The following is a 27,455-nucleotide window of genomic DNA, read 5'->3' as shown; positions in this document are numbered from 1 at the left end:
TCAAGCGGGCGGAGCCGGGCGGGCGGGAGGCGGAGCCGCCGAGGGAGGCGGCGCGGACGGGCGAGGCGAGGCGACGCCGCGGGAGGTTCTGGAAGCGCCGGGAGCGGCGCGCGTCCAGGTGCGTGGCCGGCCCGCTGGCGCGGGGCGGGGCGCTGTGTCGTGCGCGCGGGCTGGGAGATGGGGGCAGGGGCCGGGGGCCAGGGGTCGCCCCGCCGCGGGCCGCAGCGCCGTCCGGCCGGAGCCTGTCCCCTCCGCCCTGCCCCTCCTCCCGTCTGGGTTCCTGTCCCGCCGCCCGCGTCCTCTCCCCGAACTCCCAGTGGAGAGGTCAGCGGCGCCCTTCCTGCCGGGCCCCTCGGCGGCCGGGCGGGGCTGGGAGCTCGGCCGTCCTGCCCCGTCAGACTCCCCGGAAAGGGGCGGCCTGGCCCCCAAGGCTGTGGGCGGCTGCGGGTGTGGGGAGGGATGGAAGCGTCGGCCTGGCCCCGGGGGCTGCCTGGGGTTGTGAGGTCCCTGGTCTGAAGGGCCGAAGTCTGGTCTTAGCCAGTCAGGGTCCAGCCAGGGGCTCACGAGACGGGCTGATGGATCCCAAAGCCCTGCCGTCCTCGCAGCAGCCTCTGTTCTTTTTCCTCAGGAGCTGCGGAGACCTGTTGTGATTGGTTTACCAACGGACCTTTCTGTGTGCTGGACCCTGCAAGGAGCTGCTAGCCCAGGGGCAGACGGAGGGGTAGAAAGGGGAGGTCCAGGCCTGAGCGTGGTGAGTGCTGTGCTGGGAGGGAGCATGGGGCTGTGCATGCTTGGCAAGGGACAGGGTGCGTCAGGTCAGGGGGACTTACTGGAGGAGGTGAGGCAGGAACTGAAATTGGTCAGATGAAGGCTGGAGAAAGGGTAACCTGGACAGAGGAACAGCCTGTGTGAGGGGAGCAGACCTGGGCTAGCAGCAGCCTTCGCGGCATGAAGCAAGGTGATGAGGAAAGGACACTTTGGTGGAGAGCTGCTGCCCATGGACCTTGCGGTCAGGAGCCTGGCGTGAGAGGACAGTGTCTGGCACTGCGTCATGCATGGGTGGATGAGAGCACGTCGCGCCTCAGGCCTTGGTGGACAGCCAAGCAAGTGTTCTAATCTGACACCAGTACAATGGTGTAGGGGAGCCGTGGGGTTCCTCCCGAGGCCGAGGCTGCTGTCCTTTGCTGTAAAGTGGTACCTGAGGTTTGTGCTTCTTGATGTAGACTATCTGGGAACCTCCCGGGGGAGGTCCAACGTTGGGGGACGTCACTTTGTAGTTGGGGCCTTCTCAAGTGTCCCAGACTTTGCAGATATCCGCTGTTTACCTAGAATTTGTAGAATGCTTTCACAAGCTGCTGTACATTCTCAGTCTTATCTGAGATTGGTTCCATGATTTAGTTCCCAAACAGGCTTTCCTCTGGCTTTTGCTTAAACTGCCCCTGCAGTATCCAGGGTGTAGTCTCTCACTGTCGACCCAGCCTCTGCTCTCTCCTGAGCCTCACTCAAGAGATGTTTGGATTTTGAATCTAGGGCTTTTGTATTTTCATATGACCAAGTGTGTCCACTTTGTGGCCCAACCTAGGAAAGCAGGTAGCAAGGATGGAGTGAGTTAGCTGGGGGCCTCAACCCAGAAGTGCAGTCAGACTGGGTTTCCCTGGCTCTTGGAGAGTCCAGCCGGCAGACATAGTGACAACTGAGCTGAGGCATTGCCTGTGGCTTATGCAGGCTCTGAATTGGGGTACCTGGGAAAGGGCTTACTTTGCCCCTGATTTAACCTGGCCATAGCTGCTCTCTGTTCATTCTTTGAGTATTCCTGTGAACCCAGCTTCTGCCCAGAGCTGCCTCGGGCTGCGGGAGGAGAAGATGACAGCTATGCTATTCTTGCCCTTGGGTAACATATAATCTCTCTGAGGTTTCTGCTTCATGCTGGTAGCTGCCCATGCCAGGGGAGGGGCTCGGCCTATGAATGTTCATCAAAAGGAGAGACTGCATGGGTGCAGCCCTGGGGAATACATGGGGTGAGGGAATCTGGGGTCTTCTCATTCACTGAGAGAGCCTCATGTTTTGGCTTTGCCCTCCCACGTCCTTGGGAGAGTCTGAGGCTGGGCCTAAGGCCTTGGCCGATTTGTGGCCACGCTGGCTGATAGTGTGCAGAGGGATGGCCGGGTGTGTCCCTGGGTCCTGGGATCTATGAAGAGTTTAATTTTATACAGATGGAGGTTGGCAGGAAACGCTTGTGATGCAGGCACGTGCAAGCCCAGACAGAGTGCTGGGGTGATTGTTAACCTGAAAAGTTTGCTTGAATCTTGCAGTTTGGGCTTTTGAAGTACGATAAGATAGGACATCAGCCTGTCCTGGAGCAGAGAGCAGCTGGTGGATCCTGCAGTCTCTGGGGTGTTCTGCTGGGGATATGGAATGAGGGTGGACAGTTTTTATTCTCAGAAGGAGCAGAAGGGAATGAAAAGTCTGGAATAGCCTTCTTGGAGTTCTAGAAGAGAATTTTTGTTCAGTTGGTGTTATTGCATGGGAGAGCATCTGGGTAATGTGTTCTATCACTTGTGTGTAACCTGTGTGACTCTGTTCACAGACTAGAGTCTGCTGTAGACCTTCCAGAGGGTGCTGACTGGAGTGTGGCTTGCTGGACGGAGAGTGTAAAGCCTGAGCTCCTGAGGGCCAGAGCCTGTCTGGTATCCTGGGGCCTGGTACTTATAGGAGCCTGGAGTAACAGTTCTGGTACTTACAGGAGCCTGGAGTGACAGATCTGGTACTTACAGGAGCCTGGAGTGACAGATCTGGTACTTACAGGAGCCTGGAGTGACAGATCTGGTACTTACAGGAGCCTGGAGTGACAGATCTGGTACTTACAGGAGCCTGGAGTGACAGATCTGGTACTTACAGGAGCCTGGAGTGACAGATCTGGTACTTATAGGAGCCTGGAGTAACAGATCTGGTACTTACAGGAGCCTGGAGTGACAGATCTGGTACTTACAGGAGCCTGGAGTGACAAATCTGAAGCACAGAAGTACCTGAGATCCTAGAGTATCCAGTCCCCTGCCATTTGCCAGCAGAACTTTCTTTCCTTGGTGAACTTTAGGGCAGTGATGGACGAGCTCCAGGGTTTATCCACCCTGTGTTCCGTGTGTTCATTACCTTTGACTCCATCTGGTCTCTCCTGATTAAATCTGTTTCATCTCTTCTGGGACATGGAAATTGTTCTATTTCTGCCTTGTTTGCATCTTCCTTGTCTCCTCAGCTGGACCTTCTTCCCCACCCAGAGATCGGCTGACTTGTGCTGGGCAGCTGGCCACTTCAGGACCACTGATATTCCCCTGGTGCTCTTGGCGCTGAAGACAGGCATAAAAACATGCCTGGTACTGAGCTGGCTGCACTGACGTATGCCCTCTCATTCTCTCCTCCCTACAGACCTAGCCCTATAGGTCCTAATATTATTTTCATTCTATAAATGGGGAAACTGAAACTCAAAAACACCTGTAACTTATTCGAGATCGCAAAGACAGGTAGTGGTAGTGGGTTTGGGATTTAAATCTGGTCTGTCTGACTGGACTGCCTTGCCCTAAGCTGGGCTGGCGGCTCATTCGTGAGTGTTGGTAGGTCTGGGACAGGAGTGACTGCTCACTTGGACTCAGGGTGCTGTGCTGCTGTCCCCTGGGTCCATGTTGCTCTCCTCCCTCTGCTGGGGTCCAGCCAGGATTGTGAAGCTGCTCTGTGAACACATGGGGTGAGCCAGGATGAGGTCTTGGCCTGGACAGGTCCGCTCTGCCCGGGCAAGGTGTGGGTCCCCTGTTTGAAAGACCCTTGTGCTGTAAGGCAGCAGATATTACTGAATAGGATTAGATGGCACCAATTTCCAGCAGAAAGCATGTTTTAGGATGTCAGATGTGTAGGAAACTGCCTCTCTGTCTCTGTTAATCTGTTATCTGTGAAATGGAGATGATTATCTAGTTTACAAGACTTTGGTGAGAATTAGATGACAGACATATGAAAGGGTTTTGGAAACATAAGTGGTTATGTTAGCCTAGCTTCCCAAAAAACAGAGCTTGCGGCAGAGCTCAAGTGCTCAGTCATTTCATTCCAGGATACAGTTGCAGGGCAGCAAGAGTGAGTGCAAAGAAAAGTGAAGTAGCGAAGGACAGGAAACAAATACAGGTCTGTGCTTTAGCGAGTGCACCACCGCTCCACAGAGACCGTTCAGCACAAGCTTTACAACAATTTTATGCCTCAGTACAGTTTATTAGAGGGAGGCCAGGAGAAGGAATTTATTTGCTGACATGCTCTTGCCTTCTGTCCTTCGTTGGCCAGCATTGCCTTGTGAGCAGTTAACTCCGCACTGCTGAGTTGTGCCTCCAGAGCCCTCCAGCAGCTACTGGGAGCCCATGTCCTACAACCTGCGGTGTGGCCTCTCGTTGGCGTCAGGAAGTAGAGATCTGCACAGAAAGTGGGGTCTGCACAGAGTCGTGTGCTGGATCTGAGGTAGAGCAGGGAAGGGCCCAGGAGGCAGGGAGGCCATGAGGCAGTATGGAAGGTGCATCCAGTAGCAATGATCTCGGGATCTTGTCCTCATCTGTAGTCCTTTCTTAGGAATGAGTCCCACCCCGTCTGCCAAGTCTCTGTCCAGATGTGACAGGAAACCCAGTTTGGTTTTCGCACATCTTTTTTTTTTTGGTATGCTGAATGACGAGGTCACGTGTCATTATTTTTCCATGTGAGTATCCTGATATTGCAGCAACATCTGTTGAATTTTTGTTTGTTTGTTTTTGGGGGGATGTGCATGGACTGGGAGTCGAACGTGGGTCTCCTGCATGGCAAGCGGGAATTCTACCACTGAACTACTCTTGCCCCACCCCCTTTTGCACATCATTTTTAAAGCTGTATGTTATGATTTTGTTTTCTAATTAAATAATTAACTTTTAATTAGAACTTGCCACTTTTTTTTTTTTTTTTTTTTTTGCATGGACGGACACCAAGAATCGAACCTGGGTCTCTGGCATGCCAGGCGAGAACCCTGCCTGCTGAGCCACTGTGGCCTGCCTGAGCCGCCACTTTTAATAGCCTTCTTTTGTACTTCATCACCCAGTTACTGAACCAGGAGGCCTTGTGGTTTTGGTGGGAGCCACTTGGGGAGGTGAAAACCGAAACATTCTTGTAGTGGATGGAGAAAGCATAGGGACAGGCACAGATGAACATCTCACTACCAGGATGGCGGTGAAGGGGACTGTTTTTAACATGAAGTAGTTGTTTAAGATATAAAACCCGGGGCTGAGATGGGGCTGGCGAGGGTGGCAGGGCCAGGTCACTGAGGGTCAAAAAGGCCCTTTGGCCTAAGGAGTTTGGACTTTATCCTGAGGACAGTGGAGAGCCTCTGAAGGGTTTCTGGCGTAGGGGAGAGAGCTCGGACAAGGGGCGTGAGTAAGCTCCTGCTGGTTCCTGGGTGGAGCCGAGGGGGAGTGAGACCAGATGAGGTGTGGAGAGGCCCGTGCAGGCAGGCGCTAGGGTGGAAGCCAGGGGGCTGGGAGGGTGACTAAGGCAAGGGCCATGCCTGAGGCAGGACATCAGCTAAAGCGAGTAGGTGTTTCCCATCTCATTCCTTGGGGTGCCTGTGGGGCTTAAGGGCTACTTAGGCTTATCTTAGCCTAAATTCCCAGACTTTTGGGGGTGGGGCTTCCCGGAGGCTAGTGTGGCTTGTGCCACGTTGGCTGAGACTCACTGCCCCCTGGGCTCTGCCTGCCCCGGGAGTTGGCTGTGTCACTGGAAAGGAGGGCCACTTAGCGGAGCCCTCCTCAGGCAGGTTTTGCCCCTTCGCAGTAGGCAGGCAACCTCTTCTTCAGTGCCAAGTGAGACCTGTTTATTCTCAGCAAACCCATGTTCGGTCTCTTCAGCTGTTAAATACATTGCTAAAAATCAAGCTGTTGCATTTGTCTTGCAGCTGGGAGCTTGGCAGAGGATCCTGCCTGATGAGGTAAGGGGAGAAGCTAAGGACATTACTGGTTTGCAGCTGGAAACATCTTTTCATGGCCATTTGGCCAGGTTGTAAAGGTCCTTTCCAAAGAGCAGGCTTGGAGGGGCCTCTGGTTGTGTGTCTTGGAATTGCCCTGTGTTTGGAAACAGTGTTGTCGCCTGGTGGGTGAATCATTGCTGCTGGGGTGTTGGCAGGCTTTGGAGGACCTCACTGTGGGGCTCCAGACTTTGGCGTTGCACGGCCCTCCTGCAGTCCACTTGAGAAGGGCCTCCATGGTTTCCTTTTTACTGTAAGCACATTATAAATTAAAAAAAAATTCTATAGAATTCCTTACAGAAAGATTAGGAAATATAAGTAAATTACTTCTCCAAGATAGAACTAGTTTTGTAATTTTCTTTTTGCATAAACACACATTAATTTTTCATTACAAAAGTATATATTGTTTGAGAAGGGGGTGCAAAGGTAGTTCAGTGGTAGAATTCTTGCCTGCCATGCAGGAGACCAGGTTTGATTCCCAGAGACTGGGTTTGATTCCCAGCCCATGCACTTCCCAAAAAACAAAACAAACAAACAAGCAAACAAACAAATAAAAACTCAACAAATGGTGCTGCAATAATAGGATATCACGTGGAAAAAGAATGAAATGTGACCCCCACCATACAAAGTATGTATTGTTTGGTAGGCTGTTTTTCTCACTTGACAATGCTTTTGATTTTCTCTCCATGATGATATACATATGTCATTCAGTCTTGTGTATGCAGTTTTAAAAATCTGCTGTATTTTGCTATCTTGAACAAATAATATGGGCCGGACAGTGTTTTAAGTTCTGAGGGTATTGCATGGACCAACCAGAGTCCCTGCTCCCTTGAAATTGCATCATCTTTATTATTTCCTTAGAATATTTGTACAGAGTCAAAGAATAAGTTCGTTTTTGAAAGCTTTAGTTCACACTGCAGAATCTACTCCCACTCTCCCACCCCCCCGCCTTGGAAAGCTTTTATCATATCGTTAGCAATGTTGAGTTTTAAATATTTGCTTGATTGATATTAAAAAATAGTTATTTGCATGTATTTATTATTAGTGAAGCTGAGTATTTGGTCCTGTTCATAAGCCTTTTATATGTTGCAATTTTTGTAAAATGTCTGTTGATACCTTTTGCTAAGTTTTCAGTTGGCTATCTTTTAATTTATTGTTATGTATTTATTATTATATATTAAGAACACTTTTTCATATCTACTGCAGATTATTCTTCTCGGTTGCTGACCTTGTAGTATATAGTCTAATGTATCAGAAGTTTTAAATTTAATGTTGGCAAATCAATATTTTTCCTTGGGGGTTTGATCCAGGTGCCCTTTCTCGGCAGGAGATGGCTGCCCAAGTTTTCTTCTAGTTTACGGTTTCCTTTATCCATAGTTAATGCTTTAATCCAGCTAGAATTTGTTTAACTGTATAGTATGAAAATGTCTCTGAATAGTTAATAAGTTGTCCCACTACTAATTATTGAATAATCTTTCCTTTTTCCTTTGCTTTTAAATGTCACCTTTATCATAAGTAAAACTCTTAATAAGTCCCAGGTTCTGGTTATTTTATTTCCTTTCATTGAGCTCTCTCTAATTCTGTGGCAGTAACACATGGTGTTGATTATTATGGCTTTTGTTGTATGTTTTAATATCTGGTAGTCTAAATTCCTCTACATTAGTCTTCTCTTTAAACAATTTTTTTTGGCTATTTTTGACCATTTTTCTGGAAGAACTTTCAAATCACTATGTTCTGAATCAAAAAGAAAAGGAAAACCGATTTCCTTTTTTCTTGCTTGAATTGCTTTGCCACCTTGTTTTGTTTCATACCTTTGCATGGTTTGAGACAGAATTAGCATTCTTTGATGTTTAATCTTCTCCTGGTTGTCCCCATTTTTTTTAGGCTTTCTTCTGTGTCCTTCGCTGAGTCTTAGCCTCCTTCCTGTGCGTCTTCTCCATAGGGTTGGGTCCGGGTTTATCTGCGCTCGGTGCCAGATGCCCGCTGTGCTGGTTTGAAAGGAAGCATGCCCCCTAATAAAAGCCACGTTTTAATATAAGGCTCATTTCGTAAAGGTAGAATAATCCCTGTTCAATATTGTATGTTTGAAACTGTAGTGAGATCATCTCCCTGGTTGATGTGATTTAGTCAAGACTGGTTGTTAAACTGGATTAGGGGACGACATGTCTCCACCCATTTGAGTGGGTCTTGATTGGTTTACTGGAGTCCTATAAAAGAGGAAACATTTTGGAGAATGAGAGACTCAGAGAGAGCAGAGAATGCTGCAGCACCACGAAGCAGAGAGTCCACCAGCCAGCACCTTGGAGATGAAGAAGAAAAACGCCTCCCGGGGAGCTTCATGAAACCGGAAGCCAGGAGAGAAAGCTACACATGACACCGTATTCGCCATGTGCCCTTCCAGCCAAGAGAGAGAAGCCCTGACTGTGTTTGCCATGTGCCTTCTCACTTGAGAGAGAAACCCTGGACTTCATCAGCCTTCTTGAACCAAGATATCTTTCCCTGGATGCCTTTGATTGACATTTCTATAGGCTTTTGTAACTGGGACATTTTCTTGGCCTTGGAACTGTAAACTGGCAACTTATTAAATTCCCCTTGTTAAAAGCCGTTCCGTTTCTGGTATATTGCATTCCGGAAGCTAGCAAACTAGAACACCCTCTATCCACCCGCTGCCTTTTGTGGCCTCGTCCATCTCTTTGGAAAGGTAGTGGGCACACTTGCCTCCCCCTGATGGGGAACAGCTGTTTTGTGGAACTCTTGGCAAGTTTGTTCTGCCTCCTGCACTGACAACCCTCCTTAAGAAGATAAGAAGAATAAATCACGCATGGCCAGGGTCTCTCTGAGCGGAAAGCCCATGCCTCCATTGTTATGCCTGTGCCCGGATGCTGCTTCCCGAGGCCTCATTTCCCTGATCTGAGCAGGGCTGGTACATGCTGGTCAGAGGAGGCAACCCAGCAGCCTGGCAGGGAGTGCATGTGGGCGCTGCGGCTGCCCTTCCTCTTCCAGGGACCTCCTCCCTCCCAAACCTTGCCCTTAGTCCTCTTCTTCAGATTATCATTTGGGAGCCTGCTTTTCTCAGTATGTTTCTCTCCTTGTCAGCCTACATGCCTCATTCATTCTTAAGGACTACTTGACAATTCTTTGTGTGGAAGAAATATTATTTTAAGAATCTTCTGCTGTTGTATTTTGATATCTCGAACAAAGCTGTGATGAAGTATAATTTATTGAACACCTGATGCAGGGTGGATATTGTTCTAAACTCTGGGGCCGAAACTCAGAATTGGTTTTCTGCTCAAGCTCGGTGCCACTTTGTTTCTTATAAAAGGGGCTGTACGTTGCCCATCTCCAGGCCTACTTTGCGTGGATGGCTGAGGGTTCCCAGGAGTGCTTTCCACAGACTTAGACAGTTTGTGGGGTGCTGGGCAGACCACATGCCCCCAGCTACTCCGTCCGAAGTGGGCAGGAAGGTGTGACATAGGATGGGGGCATTTCCCACACTCTGGGATGCAGTCCCTCCTGGACGCTCCCTCCTTCCAACCTGGCCTTAGTTAGAGGACCTTTTGTACAAAGCCCTCTGTGTTTTGGGGCCTGGGATCAGGAGTGGAGCTGCGGATGCCCTTTCCTGGAGTGGCATGATGATGTGGCGGGCTGGGAGCTGCTGGGGGTGCCCAGCTCCCTTGGCCTTCAGAGCTATCACCTCTCTTCTCCTGCTGGAGTAGGACTTTGCAGGCTCTTGGTAAACCATTTCCCAGAACCGCGTTTGTGATTCCCAGGCCAGGACTCATGGATGGGTTTCAGTCTGAGCCAGCCACCATATTCCAGAGAAAAGGCAGTTGGTATTCGTGTAGTAAAGAAATCTGCTTTTTTTTTTTTTTTTTTTTTTAACTGAGTGCTGTAAGGCACAAACATGGAAGTTATTACCAGGGCGATTTGAAAGGAATGGAGAGGTTTCTCTTTCCCCTAAGTTTGTTAATTGCTTTTTGAAGAAATATGCAACTGCACCTGGTGCCACGCCTGGGAATAGGTGCTGGGCTCCCCCATTCTGCCTGGACCCTGCTCTCCTCTGCCTCAGCTCAGAAGGCAGTGGGCTTACTGGTCCCTCACTGTCCATGCATATATCCTCCAGGCCTTGGGCCTTGGTGCCTTCCCTACACCGCAGCAGAAAGTGGTCTCCTGAGCTAGTCATGTCCCCAAGGTGCAAGGAACAGACACCCTTAAGTGAAAAGGGCTTGTGTAGCCAGGAGGGAGGCATTCTGGAATCCTGGGATGGAGAACACAATATGATCTGTTCCCTTGGGAGCAGACCTGGGGCTGGGACAGAGAGGACCTGGGCTCCCCCCGGGCGTGTTCAATGTTTTGTTGTACTCTGTGCCCTAACTCTAACAGACTCCTTAAGCCAATGCTTCCTACCCTGCTGCAGGTTCTGGGTTGAGAGATCTCGCCCTGTGCATCTCTCTGTCCTCAAAACCTAGGGCAGAGACTGGCGTGCTCTGCCCTTGGGCATGAAGGAACGGGCCATTCACTTCATCTCTCCCTTTCCTGGCGCAGGGGCCTGGAGTGGGGACGGTGGGTGGGCTGCTCTGAGCCTGACCTGCAGAAACAGCAGATGGGCACTTCTGGAAGGGTGAGGTGAGGGGTGGTGGGTGTGACTGCACATCTGACCACCTACGGCAGGCGAAACAAATCCGTGAACAGGAATTGGTCACTTCAGAACTCTGACCTATCTGGCTGCCACTTTTGGGGGAAGCATTTGTGTTTCCTTTATTTTCCTTGTTTTCTCTTAGTAAAGCCGTATTCGGCCAGTGCAGCTTGGCCGATGTGGAGGCAGGAGGAAGGACAGGCAGATTTGGTGCTGGTCCTGCAGCATGTGCGAGGTGCCCCTGTGGGTTCACTTTGCCTCCTGGGCATGCTCTGGGCAGCGTGGCTGAGCTGAGGACAGCGTCCAAAACTTGCATTGTGTAAGTGGGGCATTACCAGCAGGACTTGCTCAGGATGTCCCTGCTGTACTCTGTCCTGGGTCTGGCTATTTCTAGACTTCTGAGAAGACAGCAGCTGGCCTCTTCCCCATGTCAGCAGCCCAGCCCAGCCCAGCCCAGCCCAGCCCAGCCCGAAGTTTTGGCCGTGCATTGCTTATTCATCTTTGTATCCCAAGTACCTACCTTGGTGCCTGGCCCGTTTGGGTCCTCGGTAAATATTTGTGAATGAATTGGTGACTTGAGACAGGGTGTGCCGAGGTGCCTTACCACAGGCAGAGCAGTGTCTGCCCAGATTGTGCCCCCTCGCCTGACTTTTGTCCTCGTGGACAGATGCAGACTGGCTGGGGTCAGTTTTGTACCTCTTCTGGCTGACTGCTTGCTGTAGGCCTCCGTTTGGAGTTCCTGAAACATTTGCTATGCTCTGTCAATTCTTTTCTGTCATTGTTGCTCGTGTACTGTTGGCACCTCGTGGGCAGGGGCAGTGTGCTCCATCTGGGCCCCTGCACTGGTACCATCCTGGCCCACATCACACAGTCTCTGAAGCTGGACCCTGGCACAGACAGACTGTTAGAGCCATGGATGCCCCCGTGGCCGTCCAGCATTCTCAGCTTGCAGGTGGTTACCGGGAGTCGAGAGGTCGGGCCTCTCCCCAGGGTGTGTGGCTGCCAGGAGCACAGTCAGTCGCTGGTTCCGCAGCCTGTGCTCTTTCCACAGGTGATCCCGAATACCTTTCTCTCTGCTGGGCCGGGTTTTGTAGGGCTGCTGTAACAAAGGACCGCCAGCTGGGTGGTTTAAGACACAGAAGTTTTCTTGTCTCGCATTTCTGGAGCCTGAAATCCGAATCAGGGCACTGGCAGGGTCACCCTTCCTCTGAAGTCTCACAGGGTCCTGGTGGTAGCTTGTCAGCAGTCCGTGCTTGTGGCTTAGCTCATTCTCTGCCTCCAGCATCCGACATCTGTCTGTCTGTGTCCAATTGTCTTCTATTTATGAGGATACCAGTCATTTTGGATTAGAGTCCCCTCCTCTCCACCTGTCCAGTTTGGCTTCGTCTTAACTAGTTTCATCTTCAGAAATCCTCCTTCCAATTACATTCTCCAAGACTGGGATCAGGACTTGAACATGTGTTTTTAGGGACACAGTTCAGCCCACAGTGGCTTGGATTTGGGCACGCTTGAATGTGTGTGTGAATACACAGGTGTTTGTCCCCTAAGCTAAGATGCACTTTTTCACTATGTTGTTCCGGTTAACATTTCCAAATGCCTTGCAGGCGCTGACCCTGTGACCATGAAACTCTGGGCACCCACGCTGCTGCTGGCCTGGTTTGGTGTGCTGGGGTGTGTGCGGACGGAGTTCTTCACCTCCATCGGTATGGCCAGGAGGATGGACGCATACTCGAGCAGTCCTGAGGTCTCACGTTGAGGGTTCTCATTCAGGCTAGGTTGGCCTCATCCACTGGTTTTGACCACTTTTTGGCAGAGCAGAGTTTGCAGGGTTGCTGTTCTCCCCTCTCCGAGACCCTGTTGAGGAGCATGTCCTGGGAGCCAGCTGTCAGGATTGGGCCTTCCCTCCTGGGGAGTGCAGGCTCCTCCCGAGCTGCCCGGCCTTTTTGGCAACTTGTGCCCTGACCCAGACAGTGAGTCTAAGCAGAGAACTCTCTGGCCTGAGGACCCAGCTGCTTTTCTCCTGCTGACCTGAAGTCGCAAAGCTTGTTTCCACATGACAAAGTCCTCAGGATGTCTCAGCTCCAGTGGTGTGGCCGTTTGGGTAACAGTAGGAAAATGAGATTCAGGTCTTCTTCCTTGAGGCACCCCCAGTGCACTTATCCCATACATCGCATTGGGAACACCTGTCTCTCGGCCTGAAGCTGGGGACCAGGACCCTATAAGGGCCAGTGTAGCTCCAAGTCCCCACCTCCCAAGAGAGCTGATAGTCCGCTGGCCCAGGAAGGGGTGTTCTGTGCCCAAGGACGGGGGCTGACAGCCATCATCTCTTTCTCACTGGCCCTTGCTTCTCTCCCTTGCAGGACACATGACGGACCTGATTTATGCAGAGAAAGACCTGGTGCAGTCTTTGAAGGAGTACATCCTTGTGGAAGAAGCCAAGCTGTCCAAGATTAAGAGGTGTTTGATGGCCTGAGTTCCTACGCCCACTCTAAGTCAGCTTGTCATCCCATTCCGTGTTCCCCCTGCCCCCCTCCAGGAACCTCTCCAGGTTCCCGTAAGAGAAAAGTTTTTGAGGGGGGCAATGTGGGGCTGGCCTGGAGGTTGTGCCGGTCCTCCAGAGTGTAGTACGCTGGCTAAAGAATCACTGATTTTCCTTTCTATTTAAGTGTTTTTGCTTACATTGGGGTTCTCAGCTCTTGTATAGATAGAGAGGCTGGAGGAATTCACGGGGGGTTACTATACTCATTTTTTATTACTTCTTTGTGGAAATCGCAGCAGGGAAATGGCCACCTGTGTGGGCGGGCATGACGGTCTTCCTTTTCTTGTGGTTGCACAGCTGGGCCAGCAAATTGGAGACCTTGACCAGCAAGTCGGCGGCTGACCCCGAGGGCTACCTGGCCCACCCAGTGAATGCCTACAAGCTGGTGAAGCGGCTGAACACAGAGTGGCCCGCACTGCAGGATCTTGTCCTGCAGGACTCAGCCACGGGTGAGGGGCAGTGAGCAGGCGCCCGTGTGTGTGTGTGTGTGTGTGTGTGTGTGTGTGTGTGTGCGTGCGCGTGTGCGCGCGGTGGACCTGCTTTGGGTCTGGGCTTTTGCGGGCTTGTGTGGTGTGGGAACATGGCCCCATTGTGAGGACCTGGCAATCAGCTGTCTTTGTTTTTCAATATGTGTTAATGATATCAGTCCTTGTCTTTTCCTAGTGCTTTAGTTTTCCCTTTTTTGGTAATGGTCATTTTACTAATTCTCCTTTTGTAATACATGGTTTTCTGGAAAAGTTGGGAAATACAAAAACAATCACATTAGAAAAGTACAATTTTTTCCTTAATTCAATTTCCTAGCAATAAGCACTGTTAGAATGTCGGTCTTTCTATACATGCATGTGCATTTTTAAACTTATTTTGAAATAATTTCGAACTTACATGACAGTTGCAATAACAATTAAAAAAAACCCACATCGAGAACTCCAGCATACTCCCCCACCTCATGGACTCAAATCCAATAATTTTAACATTTTGCCACATTTGCTGTACCAACCTGTCAAGCCATCATCTCTTTTTCATATCTATCTGCCCTGTTTCTATTTATCTATTTTGTAAACATTTGAGATAGATTGTATACATTTTGCTCCTTGAACACATGATACTTTCCTGTATATTTTCTAAGAGCAAGCACCTTAAGTACAGTTATCAAGTTCCAGAAATTTAACATTGATACTAAACTTAAAATGTATGTTTCAGTTTTTTCACATGTCCCAATAATATCCATTTTTATTTTATAATTTAATAGAGAAGTTGTAGGTTTTCATAAAAATCATTTGGAAAATAACGGAGTTTCCATGTACCGCCTCCCCCAATATTAACACCTTGCATTAATATGGTACCTTTGTTACAGTTGATGAAAGAATGTTATTATAATTGTACTGTTACCTGTAGTCCATGGTTTACTTAGGGTCCACTGTTTGTGTTCTGTGACGCTACTTTTTTTGTTTATTCTGCCTGGGCAAGCACCAGGAATTGAACCTGGGTCTCTGGCATGGAAGGCAAGAACTCTACCACTGAGCCACCATTGCCCTATGATCCTACTTTTAAAAATATTTTTATTTTAATGGCATATACCCAAGCTAAAATTGCCCCACATTCAAAAATATGATTTGGTGGTGTTAATTACATTCACAATATCATGTGATTCCATCTTTTAAAAATGGAATCATACATATATACCAAGGGATGCAAACTCACTTGCTTCCAGGGACCAAATGAATGAACAAAAAATGAGTGAAGTGGGAGGCTACTGGGGCCACGGTGGCTGGAGAGCGTGGACCTCGTCTAAATTCATTCCCATTCATGTCTTTATAAACAAAACATGTCTGCTGGCAGACTTGTGGCATAAGCATTTGCTTTTTTCTTAACTACATTTTCCAGCTTCTCTATATGCCATTAAATGTTTTTCTGCAACATAATTTTAATGGCTCAACAGTATCTCTCATTCTGCCATACTGGTCAAGTCACTGAATGTGGGATTGTTTCCACATTATCAGCAATCTTGTGTGTTTATCAATACATGTGTTTATATATCTTTGTGCACCCCTCTGATTATTTTCTTAGGACAAATTCTTAGGAGGGGTATTTACAGGTCAGAGTATGAACTCTTTCAAAAGCTCTTAGCTATGCTTGGTGCTTTAACTGTGGTAGTCATGTCAATCTCTAATGCTTCTCTTTCAGCAAGAAGAGATGGTGGGGTAGGCCTGGAGGTGGGTCCTCCTGACCCCCAGGCTCTTGTGCAGCCCCTGGAATCCTAACCTCTTCTCTCTGAGCTAGGGTGGCTGATTAACTTCAGACGAGTTGTCTCTGTGGCTGAGGCATTTCAGCCGCTGTGGCCAGACTGGGCTGGGCTTGGCTGAGGGCAGGGTGGCCTCAGAGGAGGGATTGGTGAGCTCAGCCGGGCTGGAGCAGTGCCCAGTGAGCTCACTGCCTCCAAAAACCACGGCTGTCTTTCCCAGATCCTGCAGTCCCATCCCCCTGGCCCAGTAGAGCAGGCCACTCTGCCTGCAGGGTGGGAGGCTAAGCCTGACCTGAGGACCTCCAGCCTGCCAGACTTGTTCTCCACTCCCTGCATCTGCTTTCTTTGGAAAATCTTATCATTGAACCTGGAGGGAGACAGGACAGGCCCAGAGAGCAGTAGGATGTTTTCCTCTCTGACTTTCAGTTCTTGCCTCTGGAATGAGGGGGCCACACTGATAGTGTAGCTCTTTCTGGGGCATGTTTTCTTTTTCCTGGATTCTAAACTCTTAGGGGCCCTGACCTTGCAGCTATAAGGAAGACAGAGTTGCAGCTTTTTGGACTCTTGTGTCCCCAAGCCTGACTAGAAGTGGGTGTTGGAAGTGGAGGTCATGACAGTAGGTGGGGTGCCGCTGCCCTTGGAGGGTGGGAGAGGCTGGGAAAGGAATAGCCTGTGAATTTCCCTCCCAATTCTCAGCTTACAGGCAGAATTGAATTTCAGGCGCAGTTCCCATGTAGAGTCCTAGAATTATTGGAGGTGCAGATTTTGCATTACACCTGGGACGTCGAGTCCCCAGACAGCCTTCATGGGCATAGTTCTGTGGTCAGGGTTTCTCCCAGGCTCCTTGAGCGCTACACTTGGGGAGCTCATGCTGTGAGCTCATTGCAGGCCTGAGTGTGAGAGTGTCTTAGAGGACAGAGCAAGGCCCATTGTGGCTTTCGGGGACCCCCGAGCTGGTAATTGAAGAGTTTAGTAGTGCCAAACATCCTTTCTGGATGATAAGGGCAGTGGTCAGTGAGTGTACTGCTGGGGTCCCAAATTGACTTTGTCTTCTGGGTTCCTCACCTTGAGATATGAGCTAGAAATGCATGCTTACCTGGCCAACTCAGTAGTCATCGACTGGGGTTCTCAGTGTGATTCATTTTCCACTGGATGGTTGGCAAGTCCTCCTTGAGTCCTGCTGTGTGTCTCTTAGTTACCCTCACTATCCTCTGTCTCTTCCATCTGTGCCAGGCCTGACTGAATACTTTAGAGTCAGGACTCCTGACGCCAAATGGGGCCATTTCTGTTCGATGCCAAATGGGCAGCACAGGCAATAGGTATAGTAAGAAATAAGAACAGTTCTCATGGACGGAGCCTTCAGGGAGGGCTTCTTGGTGGAAGAAGAATCAGCCTTTGAAGGAAGAGGAATGGAGATACCACCAGCCAGAGACCCCTTAGTGTGTGCCTCTCTGGTCCCAGGTAGAATTCTGCCCCTGGATCAAGGTTAATCTCTTGTTCTCGCTCTTTTGTTTGGAAGCCTTTATTGCCAACCTCTCCGTGCAGCAGCAGTTTTTCCCCACTGATGAGGATGAAACAGGAGCTGCCAAGGCCCTAATGAGGCTTCAGGACACATACAGGCTGGACCCAGACACGATTTCCAGAGGGGAGCTGCCAGGTAACTCTGCTCTCCAGGTTTTGCCTGTCCCACGTGTGCCTTATGGTGGCTGGACCAGGTGGAGCTGCCACAGTCTCGGGTCTCTGCCCTCAGTGTACCATCCCTCTGATGGTGAGCCCCTCCTGGGCCCCACTTGGTGCCAGTCTCCCATTTCCATGATACCATCTTCCCACAGCTTTAATGCGCCACCTTCCTCCGTGTGCGTCTCAGAGAAAGCCAGGATGGCGGGTTCAGAAACTCCTCAGCCTCTGACCCCAGAGCACCACACAGAGCTGGGTCCAGAGCCGCCTTTGTTTCCTCTCCTCATTTTTCATCTTGTCCAAGGCTGATCCCTGGACTCACTGCCCCCTGTTCTGAGCCCCCTCAGTTACATTCTTTGAACCTTTCCCTTTGTCTCCCCCTCTCTTGGCTCTTTCCTCTGAGCGCACACATTGGCTCCATTCTCTTTCATCTTGCAAGCACCCTCAAGGCTCCTTGAATCTCTGCTGCCCACCAATCTCTTCTCCCCTCCTAGCTAGGCTTCTGCATAGAAGGATCTACACACACTCCACCTCCTTGTATGGCTTGTACTATTCAGCCTACAGCATCTGATTTCTTTCCCCACTGTCCACTGACCCTGCCCTTGTGAGCCCAGGATACATTCCAGGCATAATGTTCTTTAACTTTTCAGCAGCGTTTGACGTGATGATTGCCCTCACATTCTACCCCACTTTGAGTTCTTCGGGGACGTGATACTCTGCTGATTCTCCTTTGGCCTTTTTGGTCATTGTCTATCTGTCTGTTTCTCTCTCTCTCTCATACAGTTCCTATTTACACTGACTGCCCCAGTGTTAGTGTTTATAAGAAGATACATTGGTTTTGGGGAGCCGCTTGAGACCAGTAATCTAAGGAATTCCAGTTAGACCTAGTTCTAGTTTGCTAGCTGCTGAACACGATATATCAGAAACAGAACAGCTTTTAAAAGGGGGAATTTATTAAGTTGCAAGTTCACAGTTCTAAGACCATGAAAATGTCCCAATGAAGCAAGGCTATAGAAATGTCCAATCTCAGGCATCCAGGGAAAGATAACTTGGTTCAAGAAGGCCGATGACGTTCAGGGTTTCTTAACTGGAAAGACACATGGCGAACTTGACGGTGTCTGCTGGCTTTCTCACCAGGCTTCTTGTTTCATGAAGTTCCCCGAGGGTGTTTTCCTTCTTTACCTCTGAAGATCTCTGGCTGCGAGGGCTCTGCCTCTCTCGGTTTCTCAAGCTTTTTCCAAAATGCTTCCTCTTTTAAAGGATTTCAGTAAAATATCAAGACACACCTGGAATGGGTGGAGTCACATCTCCCTCTATTCAAAAGTTCATACCCACAGATGAGTCACATCTCTGTGGAGATAACCTAATCAACTTTCCAGTCTATATTATTGAACAGGAATTAAGAGAAACTGTTGCTCCCACAAGATTGAATTAGGATTAAAACATGGCTTTTCTAGGGTACATAAATCCTTTCAAACTGGCACAGACCCCTCTAGGACTTGGGTGCTGTTTCGCTCCTGGGGACCCAGGAGGAGGCACAGGCAGAAGGAATCATGGTGTGTGGGGAAGAGGGACATTCTATCGTTGGCTTGCCAAAGCTTGGAGCCCTTGTACTGAGGGATCTGGTGAGCTAACTATAGGGGTGTGAACTCTTCCTTACTCCTGCCTCAGTCAGGTCTTGGACTAAGCCAGGCCATGTGGCCCATGACTCAGACCCCACCAGAGACCCGAGAGAGAAGGCAGCTCACGGTACCTGCAAGATCAGATCTGTTTACCATGTACCTGTGAAAACGGTGCAAAGAGGGGCCACACCTGGGCATTGACTTTCTCACATTCAGTCAGGAGGCCCATGAGAGCCCTGGAAGGGGAGGAGAGGTGGGAAGAATTAACTGCTTAGGACTCGACCTTGACCTCATGTTTTCCCTAAGTACTTCTCCCAGATGAGCTCAACCATTCCCATCACTGGGGTATTGCCTGTACATGGATGACTCCAAGTCTGTGTTTCCTTCCAGTGCTCGTCTCCTAAGCATCCCATCTGTGTAGGCAAATCTCTTTATACTTGGATGTTCCTTGAGCTCTTCAAACTTTGCATGCCTCAAACTGAATTCTTCATTCCTCTTTGAACTGTCTACCCTACTCCTTCACCCTCAGTAGAAAGTGTTACCATTCACGGTCTGCCCAAGCCAGAACCGCAAGGCCTATGGAGTCTGCCTCCCAAATATCTTCTCTACTTGTTACCTGAACTCTTAGCCACATGACCATTTTTCTCTCAACTGGGTTATTGAAATATCATTCTGACTTGTCTCATATCTCCAACTCACTCCTTAAAACTATCCTCCCTGTGAGCATGGCCTTAGGTGAACGTCTGTTCGCATGAGTTCCCAATCACAGTGTCACAATGCTTAAATTTCAGGACTAACCCCGTCCTCCTAGATGTGGTCTTTGAGGTCCCATGTGACTGATCTCCCTGGACTCCTCTTCCCTTCTCATCACTCAATGCCTTTGTTCATCTCGTCCCTCTGCCTTTACCCACACCAGCTGGACTATCCATGTCTGATTGCCCCCCAGCACTCAGTCCAGCTGTCATTTTCCAGAGGGCACTCTTCAGGGAATAAATATTTATGTTGGATTCTGGGGAGGATGCTGAGTGCCTCGGAGCCAGTCTTGATATTCTTGGCACCTGTGTAGCACATTAATAATAGCAGCAGATCATTATCATCCTAAAGCTCATAGGAGACATCTCATGTGTCATCTTACTGAATCCTTGGAAAAAGCCCTCTAAAACTGATGGTGTCATCTCAATTTAGAGATAAGGGGACTAAGATTCAGAGAGGATAAGTAACTTTTCCATAGTCACGCAGCTGGTGTGTGCCAAAGTGAGACCCAACCCAGACCCAGCCTCATCCAGCTCCAAAGCTCTGGCTCACTCATCTGTGTCACACTGCCTCCCTCATTGCAGGTTTTGGAGCCTGCAGAGTCAGAAGAGATCTTTGGATGCCCATGTAGAGTGGAGAGGAGCCCAAGGAACTCCCTAAGCCATTGCTTGCCTACAAAATCCATCTCGTATTTACTTCCCCAACTTTCTGTCCCACACTGTCCGTTTCTGAGCCAACAGGGTAAGCAGATCCTGGTGTCTGAATCAGCCAGCCCGCTGTAGCAGGGTTTTCATTCAGGGCAGAGGCCCACCTTGGGCAGCAAGAAAGAGTCCACTCTAAGGGAGCGCTTTCGTGCCACCCAGCCAGTTTGCTGTAAGGCATTGTGTGGAGACTCCCTTGTCTTCCAGGGAGGGTCACAGCCTCTCTTTGCTCTCTCGTATTGTTCTCTGAGGAATAAACATGCAGAATCCGCCTCCAAACCCTCCCCCCTAACCGCTGCCTCTCCCTGTAGCTAACACACCACATCATCACCATCTCTTGGCTTGAAACTGTCTTCACGATGACTTTCCAGTGCTCAGCCCACCACAGCTCGGCATGGCCAGGAGCCCTGCTGAGTTGGTGCTCACCAAGGTGTCTGCCACCTACTGGCCAAAGCTGGCCCTGCAGTCTTTGCCTCCTTGGCTTTGTCACCCCTGTCTCGTCTACCTCTTCCTTTCATTCACTCTCTGTTCTTTCTGTATAGGTGCTCCCTGGGGCTCTAGCCTCAGCCACCTTCTCTATTTCTTCTCCATACTTTTCTTGGAAGTGATTTTCCTCATCCTTGGCTTTAGCTACTACCTAAGTTCTGCTCTTTTATATTCAATTAAAACCATTTTCCTCTACTCTCGACTTAAATGACCAGGTCCCCACCAGACATCTTCTCTCCTGTGGCCCACAGGACCCTAACATGTCATGAACACTGGTTCTTGTGAGCTCTCTGGTCTTCTCACTTAGAAGAAGGGAAGGCTGAAGCCAAGCGATTGGAAGTGAACCCCAACCAGGCACAGGGCAAGCCTGCCTTTGCCGTTGTGTATCAGAGGTTCTTTGAGCTGTATGAGCTGAAGCCCTTGTGTAGCTTTGCTGGAGTGAAGCCCTCTTCCAGTGGTCCATGCTAGTTCTTGAAAGGGGATTCGCCATCCCTAACCCGGAGCCTGACAGCTTGCCTCTCCTGCTGCAGGAACCAAGTACCAGGCTACTCTGAGTGTGGACGACTGCTTTGGGATGGGCCGCCTGGCCTACAATGAAGGCGACTACTATCATACAGTTTTGTGGATGGAGCAGGTGCTGAAGCAGCTTGATGCTGGCGAGGAGGCTACCACCACCAAGGCCGCAGTGCTTGACTACCTCAGCTACGCCGTCTTCCAGTTGGGAGACATGCACCGGGCCCTGGAGCTCACCCGCCGCCTTCTCTCCCTTGGTAAGGAGATTCTAGGGGAAGGCAAGCTGGGGGCGGTGAGCTGGCAGAAGAACTGAATTCTGTAGGCTGTTACCTGACCCCTCTTCTGGGCCTGAGTCAGCCTACCCTGTCATCTGGCTGGTGACCAGTGCCTTAACTGGTTACACTCAGGCCTGTCTCTCCTCCAGACCACAGGGCCTTTGCTTTTTTAATAGGGACACAGTGCTGAGGGACATCTGTTGCTAGGCAGGGGAGGGCCTTCACTGTGTCAAGAAGCAAGTGGTACTTAAGCGTTGCTGCAGTGGCAAACAGTGACTCGTTGCTGCAGTGGCAAACAGTGACTCGAGCTATAGTTTAGTATCCTCAGGTCTATTGGCAGAACCTGCCTTTATGGATCCTGAGATGTTGAACTGAAGGAGGCCAAAAGCATTATCTCTCTCGAAGCCCATCTACTCGTTTTGGAAACATCATAGTGTGGAATTTCACAGACCAGCGAAGGTTTTCTTATCTACTGCTTTTCAAGGGACCCTGCCTGAATCTAATGTCCGTTGGCATATGAGTATCCTGCAAAATGTGGGAAGAGAACTTTTAGAGAGTCTATCAAGTGAGTTAGTAAGAGCCTTGGACAGGAAATCAGTATGCCCAGAGTCTTGTCCTATATAGCCTTAACTAAGTCTTTGGGCCTCAGGTTCCTTACCGCGGAATGGGGTAGTAATCCTGTACAGCCTGCTCCTTGAGTACTGCCAGGTCTACAGGATCAAGTTAGGCAGTGTCATGTGGCTCTTCTGTTTGTTGGCATTTCAGTCTTCCCTCCTGCTGTGACCAGCGCATGATGCAGTCACCAGTAGTGGACACACTCTGAGGAATGGATGTAATTGACACAGCCTAGTCCTGGACAGGGGTGGGTCTTTGGGCCACTTCTTTGGGGAGGCCTGATAGTGGAGCCCCCTTTGTGCACAGGAGGCTGGCTAAGTGTCCCCCTTTGTGGTTTCTCTCTCACCTCTGTCCAGGATGGGGAGAATGTCCATTGGCTTTCCGCCCTTGACCAGCAGCCCTGGTTAGAATGCTGTGGAAGGCAGGCTGCTGCGTGCGAGTGAGCTGCTGAAGGAGAAAGCCACTTAGAGAATAATTTCTTTAAATGACCTAACAGATGTTTGTGGTTTCCTTTTCCTTCTTGTTCTTTGCTTTTTGTAGACCCAAGCCACGAGCGGGCTGGAGGGAATCTGCGGTACTTTGAACGATTGTTGGAGGAAGAGAGAGAAAAAATGTTATCAAATCAGACGACGGAAGTTGAGCCAACGACCCAGGAAGGCCACTACGAGAGGCCCACCGACTACCTGCCCGAGAGGGATGTCTACGAGAGTCTGTGTCGTGGGGAAGGGGTCAAACTGGTGAGTTCCGGGAGGGGTAGCAAGGGACCCCGCCTGTGGACCTGGATGTTGGCTCTGGGCAGGCTGATAGGGGAGGATGGTCCTCTCTTTGGAGGTGCTTTTCTCAGCATCTTCCCCACTTCTTTGTAGCATCCTTGAAGTGTGGATCTTCTCAGAGGTGTAGGGCAGGAGCCTATCTCCTCTGGCTTCCCAGGAGAGTTTCAGTCCTGGCTGACCTCTCCCCACCCAGTGTGCCCAGCTTTTGCTTGACTCACGTTGCGAAGAAAACCACGGGTGTGGATGTGTCTCAGGCTCCAGGGGTCGTCATGCTATAAATGGGGAGGACATGCTATAAGTGGTAAAGACACAGCATGTGCGAGACTGGGTTTTAGGTGTCACTGGCCTTTGAGAGCCCTGGGATCCAGTGCTTCCTCGTAGAGGCTCAAGTGTAAAGTGGGCTCTTGGCCTTTTCCATGCCGATGTCTGCTTGTTTCCCACTGGCTTCTCTACCTAGAAAGAAGTAGCCCTTCAAACCTACTCACATCTCTGTGAAAGAGGGTGAGGAATTGCTTGTAGACATGAGGTCTTCTTGGGTGAGAAGACTACTTGCGTGATTTGTAGGGAGTCGCGTCATGCCATTTCAAGCAGAAGGGCTTTTGTTTGCTTCTCTGCCAGGGCAGGTGAGAGCAGCCGCTAGACATGAGTTGGGAGACCAGTGTCTGCCGCACAGGAGGCTGGACTGGGGGTCAGGCCTTGCTCAGCCCATACCTGTGGCTCTCTGTTCCCCAGACTCCCCAGCGGCAGAAGAGGCTTTTCTGTAGATATCACCATGGCAACAGGACTCCAGCGCTGCTCATCGCCCCCTTCAAAGAGGAGGATGAGTGGGACATCCCGCACATTGTCAGGTACTACGACGTCATGTCTGACGAGGAGATCGAGAGGATCAAGGAGATCGCAAAACCCAAAGTAGGTGTCACTTCACATCCTTCTTGAGTCACTGAAGGGCAGGTTCGCTCTCTCATGCCTGGTACCCTGGGCAGTTCGGATGCTTTCCCAGCTGGCCTTTACCAGTGTCTAGCATGAGTCTGCCGGGGGGTGGGGGTGGTGGTCCCTGAGCTGCTGCACACCCAGGCTGCCCTTGTGGGTTCATCGTCCTGGGGGGAGACGGGATGGGGACCAACATGGACAGCCAGGTGGTGGGAACTGGTGTGTGGGCAGGTTTTAGGATACAAGCCATGTGGTGCCGCCCCTGGAACTACAAAGCTGGGTCCTATGGAGCTCCTACTTGGAGTTGCATCCAAAGTGATTAATTTACAGGAGAATCTACTTCTTTCCATCATTGACTCTTCTCATCCAGGAGCATGCTGTATCTTTCTGTTCATTCATAGCTCTTAAAAATTTTCTCATATAAACCCTGTATGTTTCTTCCTAGGTAGGTTTTTTTATTTGTTTGCTATTGTAATTGTACTTTGTTTCTTCATCATTGCATTTTAACTGGTTATACTAGTATATACTATTTTATTAGTTTACTATTACATGCTAAACTTTGGATTTCTAAATTTTATTTCATGACAATAGTTAACGTTTACTGAGTGTTTGTAGTGTAAAGACCCTGTTCTAAAAGCTCATATTATATTAGTTATAAATCTATTAAGTAGACTGTCATCATCTTTACTTTACATGGGAGGAAAATGATATGTGGGCAGGTCCCAGCCAGTTGTTGAAGACACTTAATCTTTTTTTTGTTTGTTTTTTAGCTGATTCTCTTGAGTTGTCCAGATAGTGGTATCATCTACAAAAAGGAATGTTTTGATTTTTTTCCTAGCTAGTAGTTATAATTTTTTATTGTTTTAGCATACTGTCCAGAACTTCCAGACCAGTGTTAAAATTGGTATCCTTGCCTTATTCCTGAACTTCCCAGACATTCCTCTGACATTTCACTAAGTGTGAAATTGGTCGTTGCTTTTGTTTGTATATATATATCATGTTATAAAATTATTTTCCTACTTCTAGTTCATTAAATATTTTCTCCTATTTGACATCTTTCAAAGAGAACTACTTGCTGCCATATCCCCACCATTCCTCCAACACTGATGATTAGGAGGCAGACGTTAGCTAGGGTTCTCTGTTGCTCTGTTCTTAATAGAATTGTAGTGGTGAAAGTGGCTAGGAGGCCCAGGGAGAGGAACGAAGTAAGTTAGGTGGGGATGTGGCTGGACCCTGAACTCACTTTCGAACAACCCTGGCTTTAGGTGCTGGGAAAGCAAGGGCTTAAAATCAGCTATTAGCCACGCTGCAATGACTGAGGGAAGTTCTGGCCAGTGCACGCAGAGCCTGGGGGCTAGCAGCTCTCACCCCTGCCCCCAGACAGCTGCATGCCCTCCAAAACCCTCCAGGGAGCAAAATGACTTCCCTGTCTGCCAGTGAGGGAGACACTGTCGTGACAGAAGCTCTTGAGAGATTTCCTATCCTATCTTTGAGTCCCAGCACTGAGAATGTGTGTGTGTGTGTATGTGTGTGTGATGTGGTGACAGGGAGTGTTGGAAAAACTTGACCTTGAACAGAAGCCATATGAAGTGCCAGACACATTGGCCGTCACACGCTGACCTCTTTCCTGTGCCTGTGAGGAACAGATGCTCTTCTGGCTTTGAAGTGGTACCCATGATCTTAACTTGGCTTGTGGGAAATGCCTGGCAGCTGTCTCTGGGTCTCCGGCCTGTTTTCAAAATAGCCCTGCCAGTCCCCAGGACAGAGCACAGCTGCCCAGAGCCTGTTGGTGGGCGTCAGGCCAGCACCGAGGCTCAGATGTTTGAATGGGACCTTGCTGTGGCTGCAGTTGTCATCAGGGTGGGACCAGCATGAGCAAGAGCTCAGGAACGGTCTGTGCGGGGAAACTCGGGAAGCACCCTGTCCGGGGTGTGCAGGCCACCTTACCAGAGCATGCTGAGCGCACAGTGTCTGCCGTGGTTAATCTCGCCTGATCAGCTTTCTGATCGACCCAGTCCTCTCCATTCCTTGTGCACCACCTGGCACAGGCCTTCATCACCTCTTACCGAGACCTGTGCCTTGGCCCCCTCAGTTGCCTCCTTTCTCCAACTCTGGCTTGTCCTTAGTCCACTGTCCATGAGGTACCCATAGTGATCCTTCTAACATTTGGATGGTGAGAGTTCTCCCGTGTGAAACCTTCTCTGGGAGGTGCCTAAGGGAGTGAAAACTGTGCCTCTGTCTTTACTCATTGCAGCAGTGGAGGTAACAGGGCAGTTGGGGTTGGCTGATAAATTAGGAAATTAGGTACACTTATTTATTCTCATTTTAGCTTAACTCCATTCACCCCCTTAATTAACCTCTCTTTTTCTCCATAGCTGGGGATGTGGGTCCCCTGTGGCTTTTATGGATACCTTGGGACCCACTTCTGTTTGGGGGTGAGAGGGTACAGTTTACATCCTAACATAAGGCAGGGCACCTCCAAAAGGAATTGAGTGGAGGGCTGTCAGGAGCCCAGTTTTAGGTGTGCAGCAGGAGAATGTTTGGATCGGTTTCTTGGCATAGTAGGCCATTGAGATTCAGAAGGATGGTTGGTGGGAGTTGACCAAGTTGAGAGGAGAGTGCTGGATAAGGCTCAGGGGTGGTGGCACAGAGTGGATGTGATGGGAGCAGCCAAGCTCAGGCCGTGTTCAGGCAGGGATGGTGTGTGGGCCTGCTGAGAAGGGGGGTTCACCAAGCACGTGGGTGAATGAGCAAAGCAGACTCCATAGGGATAATTCTGCAGGCAGCATGGACATGGGTAAGAGCAAGGCTGAGCAGTCACTGAGCAAGGCAGTGGCCAGGATCTGGCAGCAGAGTGGGACTTGAAGGCTTCAGACTCCTGCCCTGGCCTGACTTGCAGGTCATGGGGCCACTGCCTACAAAGCTTCTTCCCTCATTGGCCTGGCTGGCATATCTGGTTCCAGTTTTTTCTGGGAAAACACTCAAGGTGGAAGGGTTAATCTTCCCCTCTCTCCTTGTCTTCCAGCTTGCAAGAGCCACTGTTCGGGATCCCAAAACAGGTGTCCTCACTGTTGCCAGCTATCGGGTTTCCAAAAGGTAAACAGAGATGGTGGTGGTGGTGGTGGTGGTGGGGTTGGTGGCTGGCACAGCCCCCACCCCAGGGTCTCCTGACCCCTCCCTAAGGGCTTGTCCTGTCCTCCTTGCTGGCAGCTCCTCACCGTCTTGCTGTGCTCATTCTGTGCTGCCTGTTAGTGCTGACTGAGTCTGGGAAGAGAGCACAGCACCTCCTCTAAGCCTTTCTCTGCCTTCTTCTTTTGGCCCAGCTCCTGGCTGGAGGAGAACGATGACCCTGTTGTGGCCCAAGTGAACCGTCGGATGCAGCACATCACAGGGCTCACAGTAAAGACCGCAGAATTGTTGCAGGTGTGGATGGCCCCTGGGACCCTGGGGGTTTTGGAAAGGGGTTTCAGGCTAAGTGGGCTTCCAGGGTACCCTGGGGAGGCTTGCCCAACACGCTGTTGGCACAGCCCTGTGACTGTAGAGTGATTCATGTTGGGAAGCCAGAATTAAGCATGCTTGCTGGCATTCAACAGTTAGCATTAAAAAAATGTTGACTGAGCATCTCCTGGGTGCCCAAGGGCCATGCTAGGTAGGAGCTAGGGATCCGTGGTGGGCATGGC

The 27,455-nt window shown here is 49.9% G+C and overlaps 1 protein-coding gene across 3 annotated transcripts in view; it reads left to right on the top strand.

Moving 5' to 3' along the window:
• Window positions 1-27,455, top strand: part of P4HA2 (prolyl 4-hydroxylase subunit alpha 2) — a 63,205-nt gene that overhangs the window by 22,247 nt on the left and 13,503 nt on the right. For all 3 annotated transcript variants that reach the window (XM_077138388.1, XM_077138389.1, XM_077138387.1), the window contains 9 exons: window positions 12,254-12,352; window positions 13,010-13,106; window positions 13,486-13,637; window positions 16,950-17,087; window positions 21,200-21,439; window positions 22,613-22,809; window positions 23,578-23,754; window positions 26,801-26,871; window positions 27,099-27,198. In XM_077138388.1, the coding sequence (XP_076994503.1) occupies window positions 12,271-12,352; window positions 13,010-13,106; window positions 13,486-13,637; window positions 16,950-17,087; window positions 21,200-21,439; window positions 22,613-22,809; window positions 23,578-23,754; window positions 26,801-26,871; window positions 27,099-27,198 (1,254 nt within the window). In that variant the 5' untranslated portion in view covers window positions 12,254-12,270. Of the gene's footprint in view, window positions 1-12,253; window positions 12,353-13,009; window positions 13,107-13,485; window positions 13,638-16,949; window positions 17,088-21,199; window positions 21,440-22,612; window positions 22,810-23,577; window positions 23,755-26,800; window positions 26,872-27,098; window positions 27,199-27,455 lie in introns of those variants that run through there.

This window comes from Tamandua tetradactyla, chromosome 20 (genome assembly GCF_023851605.1).
Source record: "Tamandua tetradactyla isolate mTamTet1 chromosome 20, mTamTet1.pri, whole genome shotgun sequence".
NCBI classification, from domain to species: Eukaryota; Metazoa; Chordata; class Mammalia; order Pilosa; family Myrmecophagidae; genus Tamandua; species Tamandua tetradactyla.
The sequence above is the reverse complement of the archived record's forward strand: the minus strand, read 5'-3'. Positions and strand labels throughout refer to the sequence as shown.